At 39.9% G+C, this 16,770-nt stretch overlaps 1 protein-coding gene across 4 annotated transcripts in view; it reads left to right on the top strand.

Annotated features, from left to right (window-relative positions):
* Nucleotides 1-16,770, top strand: part of DIMT1 (DIM1 rRNA methyltransferase and ribosome maturation factor) — a 624,336-nt gene that overhangs the window by 11,557 nt on the left and 596,009 nt on the right. For 3 of the 4 annotated variants that reach the window (XM_044063822.1, XM_044063820.1, XR_006363830.1), the window contains exon 2: nt 12,299-12,372. In XM_044063822.1, the coding sequence (XP_043919757.1) occupies nt 12,299-12,372 (74 nt within the window). Of the gene's footprint in view, nt 1-166; nt 238-12,298; nt 12,373-16,770 lie in introns of all 4 variants that reach the window. The other variant, XM_044063821.1, reaches the window with a different exon arrangement.

Raw genomic sequence — 16,770 nt, 5'->3', positions numbered from 1 at the left:
GAGAAGGTAGAGTGCTGCTCAGTGTTAGGCTCATACTGGCTTGGGGCACATTGTCCAAGTACTCCATCATGTTTGTTTTCATATTGACCAGGGGGATAAATCTTACACCATTTACTCCCACATGGACTGTGACTGAATTGCACTGATACTTGTGGTTTTTACCTAGGTACGTGAATGATCTGATGAATCCTGGCTCTTAATAGGTAACTGACAGTAACCCTCTCTGTCCTCAGCCTGGTAAGTGGGACATCGGTGTGCCTCCAGTGTTGTCTCCTATGACCAGAATGTTGGATTGTGTGGTGGTCTGCCTTATGGGCTTAGATGTAGAGATGTTGTGAGTTGAGGCTGAATGTCTTGTGGTGGGTATTGCTTTGTTATTGTATTTTTGAGGTTGTTGAGTGTACTTATTACTGCATCTGGGAGTCTTTTTAAAGTTTTGGTTTGAGTAGTTTGCTTTTAATATCCTCAGCATATTTTGTTCTTTGTGTTTGTCCTGGTGTGTGTGTGTGTGTGTGTGTGTGTGTGTGTGTGTGCGTGTGTGTGTGTGTGTGTGAGTGTCAGGTATTGTGGAGTGTTGTGGGATTCTGGCAACCTATTTGATGTTGTGAGAGCCTTGCCTCCCAAGATGGTTAGTAATTATATCTCTCTCATACTGTATCAGATTGAGAATTAAATGGTTGTCAGTAAACGAGAATTTTTACATTGTCTCAGAAAATAAGAGGCCAGCTGGCCATTGATCAGTGATGGGAGGGTATTCAGGGGTTGGAGGGCATTACATACATCCCCATAAATAAATAAAAGTGGGAACAAATAAGATACAAGGGCCTTCTGGTGTTGCAGTAACTTCAATAAATTTAATTAAGAACAGCAAAGCTTTCAGGTATCAAATACCCTTCCTCAGTGCTTAATAACATTCACAAATGGTCATCCGTTTTTATACACATACTAATTAATCACATCTAAATCACACAGCCAATAAAGAGAATTAATTAACAATGTTAATAAGCTCTTAAAAAAATTATTAAAAAATATGTTTGTGTTTGTGTATGTGTGTATATATGTATGTGTATGTGTATATATTTATATATATATATATATATATATATATATATATATATATATATGCACACACATAAAATGTTAGAATAACAACTCAAAGCTTGTACATAATAATATTTTATACTAAATGTTCATCTGTTTTAATTTCAAAACAGGTTTAACCAAAACCATCTGATTTAAACCTGGTAGATGTTCAGCTTGTTAATCGTAGGATCCATTGATATTCCTTTTTCTGTAGTATTTAGATCCCCTCTTCTGATGGATCTCATCACAATTTGTATAACTCTGAATTTAAAACTCTGAGTAACATTTTCAGATACATGTTTAGCTAGGGATTATCTCAGAATTGTGTTCTATAATCCTATCTTTTAGGTGTCTCGTAGACTTGCCCACATAGAAACACGTACATTTTGTACAAGTAGCCAAATATGTAATATTGCTAGTATTACAAGTCACTGAGCATTTAAATGTAAAAGTAGTTTTATTATTAGGGTGTACAAATGTATTACTTTTCTCAACCTACTTTTAAGGTTCGTGCATTTTCTATATGTTAACAATGGTCTCTGACCAATAACATTATTAAGATCAGGAAAACTTCTAAGTATACCCCAATTATCAGTTACAATTCTTCTAATACCCTCAGTACATCTACTAAAAGTAGTCATATATCGAACATCGTGGGTATAATTACCATTATTTTCCTTATTGTAGCTACTAGATGCATCACTAAAAAAGGGGAACATGTCGTGGATATATTAGATATTACCTCATTTTTAGCATCTTTCAGTATCTCAGTCTCATAGCCCCTTTCTTTAAATGATACCAAAGTCTCATCAATCTGACATACATTTTGGATCATTTGTATTTAATCTACTCATACGCATCACTTGGCTTCTAACAATACCCTTGTAGATATGGGGGGGGTGCATACTTGTTCTATGCAGATGTTTATTTTTTATTAACATTCTTTTTAAAGGCAGATGTCTGTATGCCCAAACCATCATATACAATGTTAACATCCAAAAACTGCATGCTGTAATGCGAATATTGCATAGAGAAGCGTAGAAAACTAGTGGTAGTGTTAAGATATTCCACATAAGCAATAAGTTCAGTTTCATTTTCTTCCCATATGAAAAAAATATTAAAAATTGTCATCCACAAACCTCTTAAAAAATGCGACATTTCTTGTATGGTGATTGGAGTCCACGTTTATGTAAAGATCCTCAGACTCATTTAAAACCAATGTTGCATAACTATTGGCTGAGGAAAAATGAACTGGAGTCTACTTGGGGTATAAAAATACCTATGTAAACACTTCCAAGCAAAAATCCTAAGTCTTATAATCATAATCGTATACCCCCCCCCATTGTTTCTTTGTGAATTGCTTATCCAGTCTCTCTTCCCAAACCTTTCTAACCTCCTCTGACTGTTATAGTTATCATGTACGTTTAGTATGATCTACTAATTATTCCTTTTTTAATAGCCACTTCTGTTCTTGATTCTACTTTTAAAAACTCTACTAGTGCTGGTCCTTTGTTTAGGACCCTCTTATTTCTTTCTCTTTGCCTATACTATATCAATCCTAAGTAGGGAAGGCAATTTCTAACCTGCAGTCCAAATAAATTCTTGGCATTTTACCATTCTGTTACATTTTCTTCTCTAGTTATTTGCTCCCACTACCTGGGTTCCTTTGCTAGTTTTGTCCAATGAATTCCAGCCCCCTCTTGCCTGTTGTCTGTAATCCTGGTTGCAGTCAGTCCTATCATCAGAAACTCCTTTCTCCATTCCCACGTTGGCTTAGTTCTTGGAATACTTTCTGCTACTTTATGAATGTAATATTCTGCATGATTATTGTTGTTTATCCTTAAAGGTCTGCATCCAAAATCCCAGTTTCTCCTTATTTATTGAGCTTCACCCCTGTTTCATCATCATCCTTTTCCACTGTGAATTATAGGTTTCTGCTTGCGCTATATAGGAGCCTTAACTGTGTAGGTCTGAAATATCCCTTCAAATCTGGCTATCCCAATCTGCCTTGTTCTATTGCAAGAATCAGTTTATTCTACTTGACTCTTGCTGTCTTCCCCTCCTAGATAAAATCTTTCAGCTCTTTATTAATTGCTATCCACAACTTCTCCTCTTATTGATAAAAATATGCCTGACCTGTGTATAAGACTAAGGGGACTAAACACATTTTAACCGCTTATATCTTACTATCCATATCCATAGACAAGAGCTTCCATTTTTCCCAGTTTTTATTTTATTTTTTGTTTAGTCTCCTCCCACATATCCTTAGCTGCCACACCAGAATCATTTTTTAACACCTTTATTGGATTATCACTTGTGCCATAGGCAAATTTACATTGATATAAAAGTAATCAAATTGTGCTATACTTCACAATTGACCAAGTTTCTGGTGTCATTCTAAGGGGATCCAGTATCTGTCTGCCTGGGATGACATGATTGACATACCTCGATGCTTTGCCAGAGATGGTCTGCATCTGTCACCCCTGGGCTTCCAGATACTGGCAAAGGCTTTTTTCGTCCCTATATTGCCTTTTTTAGGCAATGTTCTAAAGACCAAATTACCACCGTAACAGCTACAAACAAATGCAATCTGAGGGTCATGTTGCTCAATGCTAGAAGTCTAAATCTCAAAATGCACTTGCTCGAAGCACTCCTTAAAATGTGCCGTAACAGAGACCTGTTTCAAGGCAGCAGAAAGCACCCCTGCACTGCCAGGCTATAACTCATTCTACACCTTTTGGCCCCAGAACTTGGACCAAAGCTCCAAAGGCGGTGGTGTTTCCATATTCATAAAGGATGCGCACACCTCCAGACGGGTAGCCCAACATAACGCATCTGAGATACTTCAGGTGCAGCTAACACTGGTAAGACAGTGATTCAGGTTGTAGCCTGCTATAGGCCCCCAACCATGTCCCAAGACTCGCACTCTACGTTCCTAAGCACCCTGGAGAATATTAGGGTCCAACCTAACACTCTCATACTGGACGGCTTCAACTACTCCTCCATTAACTGGGAAAGCTACTCATGTACGAATGCACTTGCCCAACATTTCCTGGAATTCATTAATGCCAATGCCCTGGACCAGTTCGTTCTTACCCCCAGTAGAGGTAGCAGCATCCTTGACCTCATCATTACTAACATGGGCGACCATTGCTCTACACCAGTAGTCAACTCCTCACTGGTTAGATCCAACTACAAACTTAATCACCTTGGAAATCCACATCCCTCCCACCCCCGCAAAGGTAACCACCATGAAAAACGTCTTCAAAGCTAACTTTGGGCTCCTAAAAACAGAGGTGGCTAATTTCACAGCACCCATGCAAGTGGAGAATAGTTGCATGACTGCCGAATCATACACCAGTGCATTGTATGAACACGTACACAAATGCATGGATCTCACCGTACCCAGTAGAACCAAGATGCTCTCCTCCAAAAAAGAAAGCCAATCTGGTGGTCCCCTGCCATAAACGAACTCTACAACAGAAGGAAGAAACTGATGCAGAATAGGAAGTCTCAAGACTGGAAAAACTCCCTTATCAGCCTCAACAAAAATTTGAGATCCCTCATTAAATCCTCTAAAGCTAGCTATGAAAACCCACAAGGCCTTCTACAGTTATATGAAGAATCTCCACGGCAATACCCAGATTTGCTGTGAGCTACTGCACAATGGTACCTTCTATACTGAGCGAACATATATTGCCAATATACTGGCCGACAAATTCAATGGCAACTTTACTCCCCCCTCCCAAGGACCAATCACAATACCAGTAGATTGCCAGGCACCCAGTATTACTGCTGCACAGGTTAAAACAGCACTGTCCAAGGCCAAGAATACAACTTCTATGTGACCTGACAATATCCCTGGCTGTGTTCTGTATGAACTACAGAGTGAACTGGCACCTCACCTGTGTGCCCTGTTCAATCACAGCCTCATCCTACTGAATGGCGCACTGCTGCAGTCATCCCTCTACACAAAGGAGGAGTGATTACATACCCTGGGAACTATCGCCCCAATAGCCTGACTTGCCTGATATACAAAACTATGGAACACATCATCATGAAACTAATAAACAAGGATATAGTGAATCTCCAAACTCTGGATCCCACACAGTTTGGTTTTGTGAAGGGTAAATCATGCCTGCCCAACCTGGTCGACTTCTTTGAGTCGGGCACCAGAACTGTGGATGAAGGCAAGGTGGTTAATACAGCCTGAATTGCTGTGGCCAAGGCCTTTGATACCATTCCCCACTCCGGAGTCATAGAAAAACTCACTAAGCTAGGCATCAACCCCTATATCACTAGGTGGGTTGCAAACTGGCTCATACTTAGAAACCACAGTGTGAAAGTAGCTGACTCCAAGTCAGACTGCTGACCAGTCACGAGTGGAGTCCCACATGGTTCAGTCCTGGGTCCTCTCCTGTTTGGTATGTACTTCTCTGAAGTACAGGCCAACACGAAGGGACTCTGGCTGACAAAGTTTGCAGATGATTGCAAGTTGGGAGCTATTATTAAATCCCCAAATGATGTTGACATCCTACAGAAAGGCCTCACTGAGACCAACGACTGGTGTCAGAACCATGGCCTTCAGCTTAATGTCAAAAAGTGTGTCGTCATATCCTTTGGGAAAAACCCAGTTCCCATGAATTACCACATCCATGGTAGTCCAGTGAACACAGGTTGACAGCAACCTCTCTTTTGACCACCACATTGGCACTGTGGTCAGAAAGTCCTTCTGTGTGGCACATGTCATTACTAAGGGGTTTTTATCCAGGAAGAAAGAGATCATTGTCTCCCTCTTCTCTTCCGTCATAAAGCCAATCATCAGGTACAATGCTCCATTTGGCATGTACCTCACTAGACACCTGCAGCAACTGGAGAGGCCACAAAAGTACCTCACAAAGAGTATCCTAGGCCCAAAACACTTGTCTTATATGGACAGACTCAAAAAACAACTATTCTGTCTCATGTCGCATAGTTAGAGGCAATCTCTGCTTAACTTACAAAGCCATGTCTGACCCAGCTCTGTTAGAAACGCTACATCTAAAGAAATTCCAATCCCTCTGCACCACATGCTCCAGAGACAGAGACCTCAACCTCATTACCACTTTCAACAGAATATGCTGGAGGGACAGGTTCATAACCCAGAGGCTGCCCATGCAATGAAATAGACTTCCCATACATGTCAAACAGAGCACCTCACTGGCCCTCTTCAAGAGAATTCTTGATGAGTGGATGGGAAATAGAAAATCCACCCCGGGGATCACTCCAGTGGCTCTGCTTGACAGAGGCACTGGGAACTAAGGTCGGGTGGCACGATGCCAGGGTAATTCTATGGGCTATGCTTGTAAAGGCTGTAGGGCCATTAGCCTAGTACACACCTATGAATCTGTATGCCATATATCCTATAACCTAAGCAACATTACATAAATTATTCAATTCCTGTCCTTTTTTTTTTTAAACAAACCAGTGTGGAGGGTGTAATGTTCACTTCCTGAACTGTGGTATGCTCTTGGTTCACTTAATTTTCCTGAATTGTTATGTTGCATACTTGTTTTTTCTGAGACTTCAAAGGATACCACATATTTATCTCTCTGCAATTTTTTTTAAGCAAGAAATATCCTTATTAAACCATCACTTACAACATAGGCAATCGTACATTTATATAAATGAAAACAAACCACACAGACACGATCCTAGTTGCAAGCATTTTACATTACAGACCATACTGACACACTCCCAGTTGCAAACATACATCACTGATACTCTACCCAATCATTTTCAGTCAAACAGAACATGGCTTGTTTAAGTCATGCCTACTTTTAAACCTCATTCCCTTCTGTATGTATTGTTCCCACAAGTCTCAATTTTTCCTATGTAGTTTGCTCCTACCTTTTTCTAAAGATCTCAATTTCAGCTGTTTTATCTCTGTTACTATATTCACTGCTTCTTCTAATATAGTTGATTTAGATTTTGATTTCCTTTTTCTAGTAATTGCTTTTCTGGCAGCCACCATAATTAGACACAGCAAGGCCTTACAATGTCTAGGCAGTTCCGATTCTGTATCATACCTCAGAAAACTCATCTCCCTTGTCACACCAATCTGCCCACCCAGCATCTGCAACAGTGCATCCTGCAGGGAATTCGTATAGTCCACCAACTCACTGCAGTCCTAGAAAATATGTTCCCTATTACCTCCTCCTTTCTTGTCACACCTCCATTTGCTGTCTACCTGAGAAAACATTCTCTGGAGTCTACTTGGGATATAAAAATACCCGTGTAAACATTTCCAAGCACAAGTCCTAAATCTTCCTGATTTTGTTGCATGTTTGGGAGATGTGCATATATCTTCCCATTGTTTCTTTGTGAATTGCTTATCCAGTCTCTCTTCCCAATTCTTGCTAACCTCCTCTGATTGATTGTAATAATTGTTATGCAATATTTTATATACAGTTCTAATTATTCCTTTTTAATGGCAGCCTCTGTTCTAGAGTTTACTAAAAACTCTACTAGTGCTGTTACTACATTTAGGACCCCCCCATTTATTTCTCTTTGCCTATACTCTGATATCAATCCTTGATAGGGAAGACAATCTGTAACCTGCATTCCAGGTAGATTCTTGGCATCTTCCCATTCTATCATCTTTCCCTGTCTAATCATTTGCTTCCAATATGTTGGTACCTTTACCAGTTTTCTCCAGTAAATTGCAGTCCCCTCTTGCCTATTGTGTATATCCCTAATTGTAGTCATCCCTATTAGCAGTATCTCCATTCCCATGTTGGCTTACTTCGTAGGATGCTTTCTACTACTGTATAGATACAATATTATGTATGATTATTGTCATTTTCCTCAAAGGTCTGCATCCAGAATCCCAGTCTCTCCTTGTTTCTTGAGCTTCATCATCATCTTTTTTCCACTTTGCATTATAGTTTTCCTGCTTGTGCTATGTATAGGAGCCTTAACTGTGCAGCTCTGAAATATCCCTTCAAATCAGGTAATCACAATCTGCCCTGTTCTACTAGAAGAATCAGCTCAACCCATTTGACTTTTGCCGTCTTCCTCTCCCAGATAAAGTCCTTCAGCTCTTTATTAATTGCTGTACAGTAAAATATGTTTGACTATGTATAAGACTTATTGGGCTAAAACATTTTAACTGTTTGTGTCTTACTATCCATATCCATATAGCAAATCTTCCATTTTCTCAGTTTTTGTATTATCTGTTGTTTAGCCTCTTCCCACATATTGTTAACTGTCACACCGGAATCATTTTTAATCCATACTCCTAAATACTTCATTTTATCATGTCCCCATAAATATGAATATTACCGAATGAATTTGTATGTGTATACATAATTTACTGTTATTGTCTTTTTGTTTTAGCTTCATTAATTTTGTATCCTGAAAAGATCAGAAACTGTCTCAGAATGTTCCACAACGCTGTAATATCTCTTTCTGGTTTTGTTTGGTATAAAATTATATCCTCTGCAAATAGAGACATCTTTTCTTTACTACCATGCCAATTATATCTTTGAAATTCTGAGTCGCTTATTTTCTAAATATTATGCAAATAACAAAGGGGAAAGAGGACATTCCGCCCGATTCCTGTGCTCAAGCAGAAATTATCAGGGAGGACCCCATCCACTTTAATTTTCACTTCTGCTCCTTGTATATCCTCCTAATCAACTTTTTTTTTTCAGGAAATGCAAATGCTTCCATTGTCCTGCTCATAAAGTCCCAGCTTACTCTAAATGCTTTCTCTGCATCAGGACCTACCAACAACCATGGTATTTTCTTACATTCTGCTTCCCTCTGAATCATCAGTGTTCTGTTAATGTCAAATGTTTGCCTCTCCCTCACAAAACCAAAATGATCCATTATCTGTCAATTCTGGCATTACTTTTGCCATTCTTTTAGCCGTTGTTGACATGAACACTTTTTGAACTTTTTTAGAGTTATTTCTTGTCATATCCATTTGAGCCTATGTCACGTCTTACAAAACTGTTTGGTGTTCTTTGTCTGAGGGCTTTCAATAGAACAAACAACCCCCCAATACCCCCTAAAGCCTGTTAATTTCATACTAACACACAAAACTATGTACATGAAGTTTTGCCATCCTTATAGGAACAAATATCCCAAACTGACAACTGCGCTGACAGACTTGAGTTAACCTAAAAGAAAAGTTAGCCATGCTAAGACGCATGGTGCAGCCTGTGCTTCTGCTAAGTGCTAACTGGTTTTGTCCTAATCTTTTAGCTCTTCCAGCTGGGAAAACACCTAAATGCTTTCAGAGAACATTATCTCCTAGCCAGTTTCTCTTTTCTTTTTTTTCCTCCCAGCTAATTGCTCTCCATCAAAGTGTAACCAGCTTCTCTTTATCAGATTTTTATCAGATTGTCTCCACAGAGACATGAGAACCATACAGCTAATTTCTCATTATCAGATTGTCTCAATGAAGACATGAGAACTAGACATTCAATTCTCTTTATCATATTGTTTCCATGGAGACATGCGGGCTAGATACAGAATTGCTACTAAGCTTACATTTATTTGCTAGAAAAAAGCCTAGTAATATTCAATATTCTTTTTCATTTACTTGCCGTCTCTTAAAACTTGTTACTAAATCAATCTAAGGTCCTTAATCCAGTCACGCCCCCATGCAAGAATAAGAAAAGGCACATTATTTTTTCTTTTGCCATGCTCTTTTAACCATGCTTTTTTTACATTGCTCCTACATTTCTTAAAACTGAACAAGAAGAAAGAGAGAAATGAAAAAAGAACAGCACTTACTTACAGTCCCCATTACACTTAAAAATAACTGATAAAACTTTACTTTATAGCATGCAAAGAAAACCATACACCACAAGTAGTACTATTAAGAAAAAAATGTTTTCTTTACTTACTGTTAACTTTCTCCCCTCTTCTCCTTCCCAAAGCATTTTTTTCGAACATTAATGACATGAAGTAGGGCATATGAGTCCCCCACAAGTCCAACGAATTCTGAAAAAGTACAATATTTCCAGATTTTCTTGTTCTGTCGTATTTACAAATGTAATTATTGCACTGTAATTTCACATTGTTACTTACTGGTTTTATTACTGTTTTTATTTCCATCTCTCATTTCCTGCCTCTGCTTTGTTTCCAATGTGCCATTGATTCTTCTAGTCAGCTCTCATGCTCCCTTCCTTCTCTCCAACATTTTCCATTGAAACAGTGAAAAAGGTTTCACAAGTACAGTCTCTGTGGTCTTTATTACCAGAAGAACCAGAAGTGGAATGTCCTTCTGTTTCACAGTTCACTTTTTGCTTTTTCGGACAAACTTTTGTATTTCCTCCTCAGCATGTACTTCATCAAAAAGTTATTTTTGTCCCTCCAGGGAAAAATATTTTGAAGATAGATGGGTACAATGGTTTGAATCTCATTCCTACTTTTCGACATTTCCTGAATAATGGAGTAAATGTACTTCTCTTATATTTGGTGTACAGTGAGTAATCATTCTCTGCAAATACTCTGCTGTCTCCCGCTTTTAGTACTTTGTACTTCTGCCACAGTTTTGTCAGAATCAACTCCTTCTGCTGGTAAGATTGCGTTAAAGGTCCCAAGTTGTTTTCTCATAACCAGGTTTGGAGGATACACACATTGTGCCCTTTCACTTAAGTTCCTGTTGTGGAATACCATTCCATTTGCTTATTTGTGCTTTCATAAAGTTTACGAGTCTGTTCCTTCCAGTTTCTCTAGTACAGCAGAAATCACAGGTTTTCCCTACTTGCTCTGTCCTCTAATTCTATTATTTTTTTAAACATCTCTTGTTGTGCAGTCTCATATTTGGCCAACTTTTTTTTTTTTTCATTTCAACCTCTGAGTTTTGCAGTTTTATCACCTTGTCCGAATATCTATTTAAAGCTTCTTTCATTTTTTCCAGCCTTTTGTTGTTTCAGTTGATGTACTCTATCAGTGTTTTGTTTATTTTATTCAGGGCTTTGTGCAGTTGTCTTATGCTTTTCTATAGGTTACTGGAAGTCATGTGTGAAGCTTGCACTTCTTTTTGCTGAACAGCTGCATTACTTTTCCCAGTCTGTTTTTCCTCACCTTTGTAGCTGATTTTCCTTCATGCCCTCTGTATTTCTTTTTTCCTGGCATCCAGGCAGTGCACTTAACAGTCACTTACTGAAATTTATCCAGAAGTATAGGTCCACTGGCCGTCTCTGCTAAGTTTCTGTTTTCACAAAGGGAGAGCTAGAATTAAGCTGTTACTCAATGTGCAGCCATCTTGAAAGTCTTCTTTTGATGTTTCTTAATACTACTGCCCATCTCCTTTTGGTTGACCAGAATGATACAGTGACTGCTATGTATATACCTGCAGTCTTGTAGTGCTCCGCTGAACTGCTGTGCATACGTTTAGTATGCTAATAGCTTTCAAAGTCCCTCTAGCAGGAGCTGCACTTTCAGGCCATCCTTCAGGCAGTGCTCCTGTGCTGGGACTACCCCGGGTCTATATTATATGTTCAAAAACACTTGGCATCGAACACCTCTTCAGCTACCTTTAAAGAGCAAACTGCCATTACAGCGAAAGCCCAAATGAGCAATTTTTTTTCCCCTGGGAAAAAAATTGCTTGCCCCATACAAAACGGAATATAACTTCTAACATTACAAAGTGTGGGGGGGCTTTGCCCCCCACCTAAATATACCAACTCCGAGATCGCACCACAGTGGGGAAAAGGGCAAGCAATCTCTTTCCCAGGGAAAAAGAATAGCTGATTGGGCTTTCGCTGAAATGTCAGTTTGCTCTTTAAGGTTCGCTGAAGAGGTGTTCGATGGTAAATGTTTTTGAACATAAAATATAGACCCGACTCCCCCCTCCCCCCCCCCCCACCACAGGCAAAAATGGGATGGGCAAGGAGGTGTTGGTTATTCACTCCCATCCTCCCCCTCCCCTCCTTGACTTCTCTTGCATTTGGCCTGCTAATCAATTTCTGTTTGTCTGGGGTGTATTTATGTCCATACCTTTGTTTTACAAGCAGTTCTTAAAATGAATACTTGGCTTCCTAGTAAGACGCTTGCTCTCGTTTAGTTTCATTTTGCTGTTCAGCTAATTGACATATAAGTGAATGTTTTTGCCAAAAATCTGTCTTGTGTGCTTGCTTTGTTGGATAATCCATTGGTATATATGCGTACCTGTGCTTATTCATGATTTTGATTTTTTCATCTGGTTATTTTATAGGTATTATGTTTAATAAAGAAATTGGCCAACACATACTAAAGAATCCGTTGGTGGTGAATAGCATTGTTGAAAAGGTAGGAACTGATGATCATTTATTTACTTTACTGCTACTCCACTAACTTGCTTAACTCCTTATTATATGTTTGTAGTTGTGAAAATAGGTTGTTCACCACATCACTGTGTTCTTTTTACATGGCATGCTTTTGTAGGAGAAGAAATAATAGCAGTGGGAGATGTAAGTAGTAGTTTTGAAAACTGTCTGCTGTGATGTGATGTGATCTTGCTTTGTACCTTGAAACAATATTGTTGAGGTAGCATTACCTTAGATACAGTCTGTGGCAAAAAGATGGAAGGTTTATTTGGTATTTTACTGCTTACCTGATTATTTGGATTATGTAACATGCAGGCATATTAAAAAAGTCAAAGGAAGGAGCACTAGCTCTCCGGTATAGAAAGATAAAGCTTTGATTATGTCTTGGGCAACTTTGGTTCAGTTAACGGCTTGGGTGTCTGTGGTGTTGGTGTGGGTAGATATTGTTGCCCATATTAGGGGGACACACTTTTGAACATATGTATGGTAGATCTGCAGTGGAGGCTGGGGACCCCAAGGGTAACATTGTCTAAGAGAGGCAGGGGCAGTGCCTGAATTGCCTTGGGGGCAGGTGAGCACATTAGCATGCCTCCTTACAGTTGTATTCTATTCTATTCTAAAGATGGCACAAGTACATGCATGAGGCCAAGAAAGTAGGGCATAACAACAAACTGCTTACTGGCAGCAGTGTAACAGTACCAAAGGAACCTTGTTCTTCTCGCATCCCCCAACATGGGTCAGCATTAGCCTTGTGGAAGGTAAGGTAAGCTCAGTAGAGCTAGTGAATAAGGAAATGACCTGGGAATGAGCTGATGGTCATCTGTGTGGAGCCAAAAAGTACTTTCCCAAAGTGTAAAGGGAAAGCTGTCTCTGTTATACACCTATGATGGATTATTGCATAGTTAGATGCATGATCAAACATCTGGTGTGTTAATGCATCTGTTCGTATTATACATACATTAGCTTCTGCCAGCTTTCTTTCAGAGCTGGATACCTATTGCAGATCTTGAAATGCAGTATTTAAGTGTAATATGTACTGCGTCATAATTATGACATGGTGCATCAGAGTGTGCTTAGGTGAATCGATGAATACTGGGCTAACTGCTCTGAAGGGGCAATTTTAAGCCTAAGGATTAACCTGAGATCCGAATCAAACTCTGTACTTTGTGTCTGTGAGGTGAAGACCTTGACCATTATGCCAAACCCACCCCCCAAATTTAGAATCAAACCTGGTACCTTGTGTCACAAAAGGAAATAATGCCATCCCAGCTGTCTGGAATTTTGTAAATAATTCTATGTCATTTTTGAATATTAATATGATTCATACAGAAGTGTGCGTAAAGGTGTAAAATACTGAGCTAAAATATAACCACAACATGTCCTGCTGGCTTAGAATAGAAATGTATATAAACTATTCTAATTGTGTAAATGTATATATTTTAACAGTAAAAACTAGAACATAGAGAGTTAACTTGCAAAACTTCAAGAAAATAAGTTGAAATTAAATTGTTTTACGATTGTGCCATAAAAGTTATCTCTGTCAGTTCATTAGTAGGCACAATGTCTAGAGCTAAAAGTTTTTGTATCGTCTTGGAAGAGAAATAATTACTAGGTTTGAGATGCATAAGTATTTTATAGCTTTGACTTCCTATCAGCTCCACAGCTGTGAGCAACATCTGAAGGCTATTTATTTTTTACACAGAGATGTTAAATTCTGTTAGTTTCTGACAAAGGGTATTTAGCTTGGGAACTAAAAGTCAGGTGACAAAAAGTGATGTCATCCAAGCTAACCCAGCAGTTATATTTGATATTAATTTAAGAACACTCTCAGAGAGAGACTGTGCATTTTGTGTCTTGTCTTTAATCCTAGAAACATCCACTCATCACTACCTTCTGTACTTGCTTTCCTGTAAGTAAGTTTTAGGGCATGTTTTTAAGGCATAGTAACTAATTTTAGATTCAGATGGGAATATAGTAAATTATAGCTTAGATGTTTCTTTATTTATTTGAGACTGTCCTGCAATGTTGTTTTAAATATTTCCTGTAATTTTGAACTGTGATGTAACTGATTACTTACTGAGTATTGTCTTGTTGTTTTACTATTTATTTATTATTAAATATATGTAAATCTGTCTTTGTGGCTGATAGCTATGAGACATATTTAAGTTTTTAGAGTACTTGCATATCTATTTGGTGACACTGCACAGGCCACTGTTAAATAACCTTGCTCTTAGTCAGACTACCATTTGGATAATAGTAACATTACATAGTAGGATTCCTTAAGTAGCTGATAAAAAGTTGGTTGGTGGCGTTCAGAACTACCGTATAGTCTGGCCAGTGCTGCTCATGGGTCCAAGGGAACCTGTAGTGAGCAGCCCAGACTGCCCCAACAGAGTCCGCCAGTAGCAGGGGAAACCACTAGTTCAGGTACATGTCCAGGACCAAGTATTAAATGTTTTAAATGCAACCAGTGGGGCCATGTAGCATATAGATGTCCACGGAGGCAAGGTGGGGAACAAAAGGTGTGTACCAAATACCACAAGAGGTTATATCCCGTCTTTGTGGATGGGGAAGAGGCTGCTTCTAAGAGAGACACAGCCTCTGACCTAACCATTGTGAAACCTGCAATGGTTAAAGAGGAGCACTACTTGACTGGGGAGTCTACTCCCATCAAAGCTTTAGGAGGAACTCTGTTCCAAATACCTTTTGGTTAGGGTTCACCTTGACTGGGAGGGTGGAAGAGGAAGCAATCAAGTAGGTGTGTTTGAGGATATCCCTGCAGATGTCCTGATAAGGAGTGATTTTGATAAAGCAGTACCTTGTGTGCATGCAGTTACGTGCAGTCAGGCTTGGAGACAAGCATGTGGGTCTGGTAGCCTGGGGGAGACCCAGACACACCACTCATTTGCAGCCAGGACTAGTGAGGTGGTTACTTCAGGGAGGGAGCTACCCTGTAGCAGTGAGACTGAAGGTGAACCACAGCTGCTTGTCATTATTGATGTTCCCTTGGACAGAGTGACTTCAAGGGCAGAGGTGAGTAGTAGTACCTAGGCTGACAGTGAGGCACTGCTGTCAGAGGATACCAGACTTCCTGTGGAAGGGGAGCTGGGAAGGGTTACAAAGAGAGAGTTGAGACGGGCTCAGCTTTCAGACCCTACATTACAAGGCCTGAGGGAGGTAGCCAGTGAGGCACTTGATTCTCAAGGGAAAGTGGAATCTGTATACTGGGACAAAGGGTTACTGTATAGAGAGTGGACTCCTGAGGGAGGGCTAGAGGGTGAGAGAATACAGCAGTTGATGGTGCCTAGAGCCTACCATTTGGCACTCCTAGCCATAGCCCACGATATTCCCTTTGCAGGTCATATGGGCATAAAATGCACAGAGAGACGTATTATGCAGAACTTTTATTGGCCTGGCATTTCCAGAGATGTAACGAGGTACTGCAGGACCTGTGAGCAGTGCTAAAAGGTACCAAGGCAGGAGACAAGATGAAAACTCCTTTGATGCCTTTACCTATGATTGAGGAGCCGTTTCAGAAGGTAGCTATGCATGTTGTGGAGCCTTTGAGTACCCCAAGTTTGACAGGGAAAAAGTATATCCTAGTGGTAGTAGGTTATGCTACTATATCACCCTCTCTAAATAAAACAGGTTGTGCCAAAATACTGAAGAAAAAAGAACAAATGCTGCCCCCATGAATGTTCACAAAATGCTCATCCACTGATGTTCATCGTGTTTCACTGTTGCAATCATCACTGTAGGGTACTTCCTGCCGGCAGGCAGCCCTCGGTCGGCCAGAATCCCAAAGTCTGGGTCTGGCGTCGGCTGTGTACTCACCCTCCCTGACATCAGTGCACCAGGGGTACAAAGCTCCCAGCCGACGCCATTTTCTCCAGTCTTTCTTGCCGCGCAGTGGAAGCAGTTCGCTAGTGCCGGTCGGCTGACTCCTGTTATTTTTGGTGCTTCATTCCGAAGACATTCTTCTTTTCAAAGCTAAGTACCCCGTTGGGGAAACTTTTTTCTTGCTCCAGTCCGATGTCAGAAAAAGTTAATAATTGTATTTCATGTGGGAAGCAAATACCTCCTAAGGATTTTCACTGTTACCATATTCCTTGCCTAGGCCCTGACCACGACGTAGCTAGTTGTCGGTTTTGTGCTAGATATAACCAACGTTCTATTAAACGGAGATACGATTTTGCCTTTCATTACTTTGGGAGGCGATTTAATTATAACATGTCGTCTGACACGCTTCCGACTACCGGAGTTCATAAAAGGTGCAAGGATAAGGATAGGCCTCTGAGATCCAAATCAGCCAACAGTTTACAATCAGAGCCAGCTGCCGGTTCAGCCATAGACAGTGAGATGCTTTCGCAGCCCATGTCGT

Source organism: Protopterus annectens, chromosome 2.part2 (assembly GCF_019279795.1).
Source record: "Protopterus annectens isolate FY-2018-M chromosome 2.part2, PAN1.0, whole genome shotgun sequence".
NCBI lineage: Eukaryota > Metazoa > Chordata > Ceratodontiformes > Protopteridae > Protopterus > Protopterus annectens.
This window is presented reverse-complemented; position numbering and strand designations above follow the sequence as displayed.